Below are 9,677 nucleotides of genomic sequence, written 5' to 3'. Positions count from 1 at the left end.
ACCAGGGCAGATTGGTGTGATAATGGGGTGTAGAAGAAGAAGGAATATATAATAAGGGTTATAAGAATATCAGAGAATGATGAGAAAATATATAATTAGATCCTAGCGGCGGACTCTTCATTCGTTTTATCTCTTATATTTCGTTTGTCTCGTTTTAATTTTAAGTGCAATTATACATAGTGTGTGCAGATGTCAACGAAAATAGGTCAATGAAGATGCAAGTAGAAACTTTTATATATAAATGAATAAATGAATAAATGAATGAATAAATAAATAAATAAATATATAAATAATAAATAAATAAATAATTATCAATAAATAATAAATAAATAATAAATAAATAAATAAATAATGAATGAATAGTACTTGGATAATCGATAAAATTACCCCCAACATACACCTTAAACCCTTACTGTCATCGGGCTCCGTGACCTACCACACCCCTACTCCTCGACGCCTTCGTAACTGCGCCGCAACTAACCAACACATAAAACTCGTCTGCCCTGGCAGCCCGTCGCGGCATGTTGCATCGATGACGCACTGCCGCGCGATGATTTACGAGCTCTTCACCTGTCAGTGGGTAGCACCGACCACACCACCCCAGCACAACCTCTCCAGGCAGCAGCAGCAGCAGCAGCAGCAGCAGGAGATATAGAACGTATAGCATCGTGTCGGCCAGCGCGTCGACCCGCCTGGTCGCTACTGTCGACAGCTACCGCGGCGGTCGGCTGCTATTGCCGTCATGCGCCCGCGCACGGTGGTCGGAGATGCACGATGACGGCGACCGCGCCGCCAGCACTGCTCTACACAGGCGGCGGCCAGCAGTACACAAAAACAACAACAACAACACAACAATAATATAATATTGAAATGAAAATAATAATAATAATAATAATAATAATATATTAAATATGAACATATATATATATATATATATATATATATATAAATATGTATAAATATTAAATATATTAGTATTATTAATATTATGTTGCGGTTATTAAATTACACAATATTTTATATAGTAACGTTACGAAACAAAGTAATGAGTTCGAACACTTTTTCCGGACCTTTCTCATAATTACCGAATACTTGTTTTCGGTACCAGCAATGTCTACAGTTAAATCAGGTGAAACGATATTTCACTACATGTTTTCAGATTTTGAATATATTTGAAAGACGATTTCTTAAAAAGCATGAATAATTGATTGAAATTTACTGATCAACTTTACTGATCAAATTAATTGATTGAATATTTACTTGATTATAAAGATTCGCTGACAGTCGCAAAAGTCGTAGTCGCTCTCATGCACTCGAGTTTAAAAACTTTTGCAGTGAGTCAGTTGATAAAGTGTAAAAGGTTTTGTTTTAAAATGTTACAGATATGAATTGAGAACAAATTCGTAGACGTGACGTTAAAATCGTTGACGTACGAAGTAAAACGTAAAACGTAAAAGTAACGTGCAGATTAGATCGACGGTTAAGCGATAAATTTATAATCAAGGATAATAAGGATATCAAGGATTCTTTTTTATTTACTATAAACCCGCCGTGTATTTGAAGCGTTAAATTATTCGCTTTTTCGCGTCGTCAGTAAAAATTAATACATTATGATGCTATATATATTATATATATATATAGTATATGTAAATTTCTCGGAAACTTCTATAAGTTCATAAATTAACGATGCATTGTCTGTAATGAAACAGTTAGAGCAGCTGCTCGGTACGATCACACATAATTATACGCGTCAAAGCTATCGGCTGCGTCACAATGTACGCGTCACGACGATCGTCTGCGTCACATTGTACCGCCGTCACGACAATCGTCGCGTCACAATGTCGCGCATCACGACGATCGTCTACGCCATGATGCAAAATCTTAGAATCAAAGGTCCCAGCGTCACAGTGTGCCCGCGCGCGTCACGCAACAATAGTGCTGACGTCATAATGCCTGTGCGCGTCACTGCCAATATTGCTGACGTTCACAATACCTGTGAGCGTCACAGGCACAATATTGTTGACGTCACAATGCCAGCGGCGTTACGGCACTACATCTCTGACGTCACAACACCGCGCACCGTCAGAGCGACAATATAGAATACGCATCACCGCGGCAGACGTCTTCACAAATATAGCGCTCCGTATTTCCCGCCTTTATACGTGTTCCCGCCTATATACGTATTTCCCGCCTTTATACGTGTTTCCCGCTTTATACATGTTTCCGCCTTTATACGTTTTTCTCGCACTATCATACGTATTTCCCGCCTTTATAACGTTTCACGCCTTTATACGTGTTTCCCGCTTTATACGTATTTCTCGCCTTTAATACGTGTTTCCCGCCTTTATACGTATCCCACTATAGACGTATATCGTCCCGCCTATATGCGTATTTCCCGCCATTATAGCGTGTTTCCCCGTTAACACGTATTTCCCGCTCTATACGTGTTTCCCGCCTATATACGTATTTCCCGCCTATATGCGTATTTCCCGCCTTTATACGTGTTTCCCGCCTATATACGTATTTCCCGCCTATATACGTATTTCCCGCCTATATGCGTATTTCCCGCCTTTATACGTGTTTCCCGCCTTTATACGTGTTTCCCGCCTATATACGTATTTCCCGCCTATATACGTATTTCCCGCCTATATGCGTATTTCCCGCCTTTATACGTGTTTCCCGCCTATATACGTATTTCCCGTCTATATACGTATTTCCCGTCTATATGCGTATTTCCCGCCTTTATACGTGTTTCCCGCCTATAAACGTATTTCCCGCCTATATGCGTATTACTTGCCTTTATACGTGTTTCCCGCCTATATACGTATTTCCGTCTATATGCGTATTTCCGCCTTTATACGTGTTTCCGCCTATAAACCGTATTTCCCGCTATATGCGTATTACTTGCCTTTTACGGTTTCCGCCTATATACGTATTCTCCGCCTATATACGTATCCCGCCTTTATTACGTGTTTCCCGCCTTTATACGTGTTTTCCCGCTATATTACGTATTTCCGCGTCTATATGCGTATTTCCGCCTTTATACGTATTTCCCGTCTATATACGTATTTCCCGCCTTTATACGTGTTTCCCGCCTTTATACGTGTTTCCCGCCTATATACGTATTTCCCGCCTATATACGTATTATCCCGCCTATATGCGTATTTCCCGCCTTCTTATACGTGTTTCCCGGCCTATATACCGTGTTTCCCGTCTATATGCGTATTTCCCGCCTTTATACGTGTTTCCCGCCTATAAACGTATTTCCCGTCTATATGCGTATTTCCCGCCTTAACACGTATTTCCCGCCTTTATATGTGTTTCCCGCCTATATGCGTGTTCGCGCCCCGCAGCAGTAGCTGCAGTACGGGATGCTGCCGCCCTACTGCCGCGCTTCTACACACGCTTTCATTAGCGCGTCGACGGCGGTCGTGACGCCGTCGGCGACAGCCGCTCCGCCCCGCCGACACGAGCGCCGACGACGACCGACTACACTGTTACTCACATGAGCGTCATGTGGCCGACCTGCGAGCGGGACCGCTGGCCGGCTGCTCGCGTGGTTCCGTAATGAAAAAGAGCTGCCCGCCATTTTCACAATCGCGCTCAGCCAATTTAGCGCTTATACGCTTATAGAATCGCGCACGCGCGTCTGCGGAGCGAGCGGAGCGGGCGGGCGGGCGTTACGTGAGTGCGTGCGTGTGCGGCAGGCACGATGCGTCGTTGTTTTACCGCCGCTGCCGCCGCCGCGCCGCGGCTCACCCCGCGTGCGCAAACATATTCCAGATTTCGCCCGTACTCGCACGAAGGGGACGCGTTAATGGAATAATTACGCCAACGATCATTGGCTATTATAGACATCCGACGAGCCGTCGACCAATCGCAGCGGCGAGACGGCGTGACGTGTTAATTATCGTTGATTTGTCAGCAGCACAGGTGAAGAAGCATAGAAAGAAGCAGCCGGTGTGAAACATCCGAGTGCGGCTCGTGTGTATGGTATATCGGTGTTACGGCGTATATTAAATCACGTTTAAGAATCTTTCGTTGACTGCTATATTATTAGCGCAGTCTAGTGAGACAGGTGCGATAGTAGGCATAATACCAGTAAACGAGCCGCATATTGTCATAAAAATATTACCTTATGAAGCGCGAATAATTTAATAAAATATATGATTGTATATTTTCATTATAAATATTAAAATTTCTCAAGTTTAAATTCAATTTGGTTTGTTTAATTAATAGGTATTCTACTTTCGTTATGATTAACAACAAGAAACTTATATTGTACGTCGCGTGTGGTCGTAAGTCTTTATGCTGAACAATCGCTCAGTGTGCTTGTATTTATTTTTGGTAATTACAAAGTAGGAACTATAGAAGCAGCGAGTCTTCGAATGAGTATAATGCTGAGTTCAAGCAGCGCCCTCTGTATTAATGATACACAGATAAATTTCCACCCTCATGCGCAGACATACACACGCGTATTCACGAACTGACTTACGCACGCACGCCCGCACGCACGCGTGCACACAAACACACATAAACACGCTCGCGCCAAGCGATATTACTATACACTACACCAAAGAATTACAATAAAATGTTTTAGTGTGGTTTTTAGCGTCCCAGATTCAGTGGCGCCCCCTGCCACGACGCATGGCTGTAATATCATACAGCCGCAGTTTGGAAGTATGAACGTGGTCTTGTGTATGCTATACATAGTATGGCACGTTAGTACAAGACAGGTACAGGGAAAGAAAATGACCACACCTCTCCCTATACTGATGATTGGAGCTCCTACAATAGGAGGCTGATACCATACGTTGCTTTAACTGACCGACGTTGGTCGTTCATACCTTACAGGTAAGACAACCCAATACAACTGCCACTACTCTCGCCATGACACGTTGCAAAATGCACAGCGTATTTAACTACGAAGCGCTATCGCAAGACATGCTATACCGAGCAGTAACACCTTGCCGCACTAACTCTACAGCGCTGGCACTATGCTCTATCAGCATTTGTATATCACTATATGCTAACTACTAGCCTAGTAAACACGGAACATTCTCGTAACATTCGCTGGAGGTTCTAGTTTGGTTACATTAGCCAAAACATATTCTAAGAACATTCCCATATCGTTATGCATTCATTGGTTTTACTTGGGTGAAAGAGTTATGTTCTTGGAATGTTCTCGTAACATTCGCTGGAGGGTTTAGTGTGGTTACATTAGCCAAAAAATATTCTAAGAAGATTCCCATATCGTTATGCATTCATTGGTTTTACTTGGTGAGAGAGTTATGTTCTTGGAATGTTCGGAAAACGTTAACCGTCCTCGGATGGGTTCGAAAACTCCTAATTGCCGTTTTTGTGATGTTGCAAACTATAGCACAGGTATCAATGTATTTGTTCGCAGTGGCTCGGGGACGGTAGCCGTATCTTAATGTCTCAAGGCTACGGGTACGGTAGTCCATTTGCGCATGCATCGCTTTCCCACAAAATAATGTCGTTCACTAGCTATTAATGAATCTCCAGCCTGCCGTACTCGAGACATTAAGATAAGTCTGCAGCGCATACGTAGTGTTGCTGCCGTTAATATGTCATTTTCGGAGGTTGATCAATGTTATGTGAATGTTGGTAAAAACGTTCTCAGAATGTCAGGAAAACTTTCCTAAACAACGTTATTAGAACGTTACTGAATAATGTTCTGCTAACCTAAAAGAAACATTCCCGTAACATTCAAGGAACATAACTTTGTTAGCTGGGAGGATACTATATACTAGTATATATCACTGTATACTAGCTACTAGTATACTATATACTATAGTATATATTACTGTATATACTAGCTACTAGTATACTATATACTAGTATATATTACTATATACTAACTACTAGTATACTATATACTAGTATATATCACTTTATAATAGCGACTAGTATATATCACTGTATACTATATACTAGTATATATCACTTTATAATAGCTACTAGTATACTATATACTAGCATATATTACTGTATATACTAGCTACTAGTATACTATATACTAGCATATATTACTGTATACTAGCTACTAGTATACTATATACTAGTATATATTACTGTATATACTAGCTACTAGTATACTATATACTAGTATATATCACTTTATAATAGCTACTAGTATACTATATACTAGTATTATATAGGATATATCACGATATACTCAGTGAACACCCCGTGAACAGAGCGTCTAGCACATGCCGACGTGACTCGTGTGTGTGTGTGTACTTCTTACCTGCACTCTTGCCTCGGTCAGGTTTGCCCGCAGCGCCAGCTGCTCGCGAGTGTAGACGTCCGGATAGTGCGTCTTCTGGAAGATCCTCTCCATCTCCTCCAGCTGAAAACTCGTGAACGTCGTCCGGTTCCGGCGCTTCTTCCGCTTCGCGGCGGAGTCGTCGTCGCCGCCCTTGCCGACGGGAGACTTCGGCTCCGAGTTGAGATGATCGGAGGCGGCGGAGGCTGAGGCGGAGGCGGCGGGAGAGTCGGAGCGCGCGTCGCGTTGCTCCGGCAACGGCTCCGAGGAGGAGCAGCGCGAGCGGTTGAGGCTCGATCTATCGTCATCGTCGCTCGTCATCGGGTCGGAGTGCAGTTCGCTGCGGCGGTTGTCCGCTGCTGGAAAGACACGCGCGGATACACCTGTATGACGTCACTGCGTATGACGTAAGCGCATGTGACGTCAGCGCGTCTACGTACGGCCGAAGGGCGGTTACCGGAGGAAGGAAAGAGAGAGAGAGAGAGGGAGGGAGGCGAGAGGATGCGAGGGGGAAGGAAGGTAAAGGAGGTCCTAAGGAAAAGAGATGAGCCAAAGAGAGATGAAGAAAGAAAATAGGAGTAATAGTGAAGGAGTGTGTAGAGGAAGGATCTGATGGAGGCCGGCAGAGAGGGAGTGAAGGTATATGTGACGGAGAGAGCGTAGGTCACTTTGTAAAATACGAGCGGTGGTGCTGTAACATAATATTGTAACTGGTGCGGACATTGCTGAAAAATTTGTCGCATTCGAATCGGATATGTTTGATTATATTTATTTATACTAATTGAAAATTGTTCGAATAACGTTTGCTGTAATATAACAGTTAAAAAATTAAGAAAAATTATTAATCAATACATATATATATTGACTAAAATTTTCTTCATATATATATATTTCTTGTGAGAAGTCTCAGAACAGTTCTAAGCTAAACTCCAATATTCTCGAAAAACAAAAACGTCTGCGGGCACGCGTCAAACAATATCGGTGACGTCACGCACCGTTTTGCACCATCTTCAGCTGGTTGCCGAGTATGTGGTCGATGCCATGCTGCGACACGATGCCCGTCTCCCCACGCGACAGGTAGATGCCGGCTGCGGCCGCCGCCGTCGCCGCCGCCGACGCCGGACTGGCCTTGAACTTGCTCTCTCGGACGGCGTACAGTTCGTCGTAGGACGGCGAGTCGACGTAGAGTTCCGTTTCGGACATGACGGCGAGCATGCGACGTGCGGTTGTGCAGCAGATCACGGTGCGCGGGAGAAGTTACGCTGGTTGACACTAAGTAAATGGTAGCGTCTTCGTCACGGTATGGCGCGCGCTTCGATGTGTGACACGTTTAAATGTTGTCGCCGTGTATGTGACATGTAACAGTCCCGTCACTGCGTGTGACACTGTAACAGTCCTGTCCCTTGTATGACACGTTACAATGTATGACACGTTGCAGTCCTGCTACTTGTATGACACGTTACAATCTATGACACGTTGCAGTCCTGCCACTTGTATGACACGTTACAATCTATGACACGCTCTCTCTCATCTCCTCTCTCGTCTCTCCCTTCATCTCTCCTCTCGTCCTCTCCTCTCTATCATCTTCTCTCTCTTCTTTCTCTCTCCCTCTCTCTCTCCTCTCTCTCGTCTCTTCTCAAATCTCTCTCTCTCTCTCATTTCTCTCTATCTCTGTCTATCTATCGGCTCCGATCCTATCTAGCCATTTTTCAGCGTCTTTTCTGCGCGTTATCTGCTCTCCTTCTCTACCCGCACTTGTTCTCCCTTGCTTTTCTCACTAATAAATCTCTGTTAATTACTTTCTGTCTGTCTCTGCGCCACCTCGTCTCTTTTTCCCCTCTCCCACTGCCGTCGGGTCCCTCTCTCTCTCCCTCTCATCCGCTGACAGCCGACCTCCCCTCTTCTCTTCTCTCGCCTCTCAGCTCTCTCTCTTTCTTCTCGTCCTCGTCTCCTCTCTCTCATCCCAATCGCTTCTCGCAGCCTACATCATTCCTTCTCCGCATCTTTCCCTCACCGTCATGTCACGTTTTGTAATAGCCAGCGAGTAATTGAATTGAGACAATTTAAGACAAATCCAATAAGACGAAGCAGAAAAAAGTTTTTTTTTTTTTTGTTTGATTTGCAGACTAATCATGTGGACGGAACATTTTGCCCGCCGAATCCGTGGCGTTACACGCTACCAATCCCTGCCTCCGTGAGCGGTGCAAGCCAAGAACCCCGCGAGCAGATAAACTGCATCTCGCCTATCACGACCCTCATCACGCTACCACTCGGGCGATTTTCGCGGACAGTTCGTGTGAAAAGCGACGTTGGCTATTGGCCATAGTTTTCCGACGCGAATTCATTGTTAATATCGCGAGTCGTTGTCCCTGCAAGCCGCATTAGTACCTCGACGCGCGAAGCAATACGAATCCCGAGCGAGTTTACGTTTCGCCGACTTAGTCCTAACTCTTCGAGACCTAAACACGGTCAGGCGATCGCTGTGACATCGAGAATGTTATTTCTTCCTTTTTTCGTACTTCCTCTTCCTCTCACGTTCCTTCCTTCTTATCTAGTCTTCTTCTCTTCTTTCATTCTCCCGCAACCGCCGTCCGCCGCGCCTTGCGCTTGTTCGTATTTCTCTCTGCAATTATTCATTCTTCGCCGGTTTCTACTTCGTTACCAGTTTTTTCTCTGACGAGCGAGCAAAGGGAACTAGTGCAGAGAGCAAGAGGGGCGGGGGGAGCCGCGAACGGGTGGCGTAAGCGAGAGATATAGTGAGAAAAAGCAGTGAGCCGAGGTAGAAAGAGCGAGTGAGAAAGCGCGAGAGGAGAGAGAGAGAGAGGAAAAGAAAGAAGAGAGAGAAAGAGAAAGAGCGAGAGAGGAGAGAGAGAGAGAGAGAGAAGAGAGAGAGAAAGCGGAGAGAGAGAGAGAGAGAGAGAGGAGACGAGAGAGCAGAGAGAGAAGAGAGAGAGAGAGAGAAGAGAGAGAGAGAGAGAGAGATGAGAGAGAGAAAGAGAGAGAGACATTCGTTCGTCCGAACAGCAGAAATCCGGGGTGCGAATCAAGAAAACTACAAAGAATTTTGGCCAAACCAGAAACTCGGCCATATGTGTGGGCACCTTCCCAGGCGGGCGATCGCCTTCTTCTCCGAAGCGGCCGATAAACTCATTGGAAACTAATACTAATGGATCTTTTAATAAATAAGGCGTTCACGAGGAGGCAAAAACTCGCCTAATGGCTTTCCGCCGAGCGCTACTGTAGTTTTAATTGGGAAAACTGAGCTGGTGAGAATAATCATAGACGAGTTGCTGTATCCGAAGTACTCCGAAGTACTAAGTTTTTCCCTCATCTCTTCTCTCTACTCTCTCTCTCTCTGCTAGGTCCCTCGTCGTCTCGTCCTCTCCTC

At 44.7% G+C, this 9,677-nt stretch overlaps 1 protein-coding gene across 1 annotated transcript; it reads right to left on the bottom strand.

Moving 5' to 3' along the window:
* Positions 1-6,226: 6,226 nt before the first annotated feature.
* Positions 6,227-7,803, bottom strand: LOC106813220 (ALX homeobox protein 1-like). The gene is made up of 2 exons (XM_014817301.1): positions 7,285-7,803; positions 6,227-6,648 (listed from the first exon to the last, which is right to left on the bottom strand). The coding sequence occupies exons 1-2, from the start codon at positions 7,502-7,504 to the stop codon at positions 6,227-6,229; spliced, it is 642 nt and encodes a 213-aa protein (XP_014672787.1). The 5' UTR covers positions 7,505-7,803.
* Between the last annotated feature and the right edge of the window lie 1,874 nt (positions 7,804-9,677).

This window comes from Priapulus caudatus, unplaced genomic scaffold, assembly GCF_000485595.1.
Source record: "Priapulus caudatus unplaced genomic scaffold, Priapulus_caudatus-5.0.1 Scaffold741, whole genome shotgun sequence".
Classification (NCBI taxonomy): domain Eukaryota; kingdom Metazoa; phylum Priapulida; class Priapulimorpha; order Priapulimorphida; family Priapulidae; genus Priapulus; species Priapulus caudatus.
The sequence above is the reverse complement of the archived record's forward strand: the minus strand, read 5'-3'. Positions and strand labels throughout refer to the sequence as shown.

Bases quoted from the DNA above. Each gene is read 5' to 3' on its own strand.
- LOC106813220 (XM_014817301.1), bottom strand. From the start codon at position 7,504: ATGCTCGCCGTCATGTCCGAAACGGAACTCTACGTCGACTCGCCGTCC. The intron at 6,649-7,284 runs GTGCGTGACGTC...GTGTCTTTCCAG, and splicing joins GCTGAAGATGGTGCAAAACG to CAGCGGACAACCGCCGCAGC.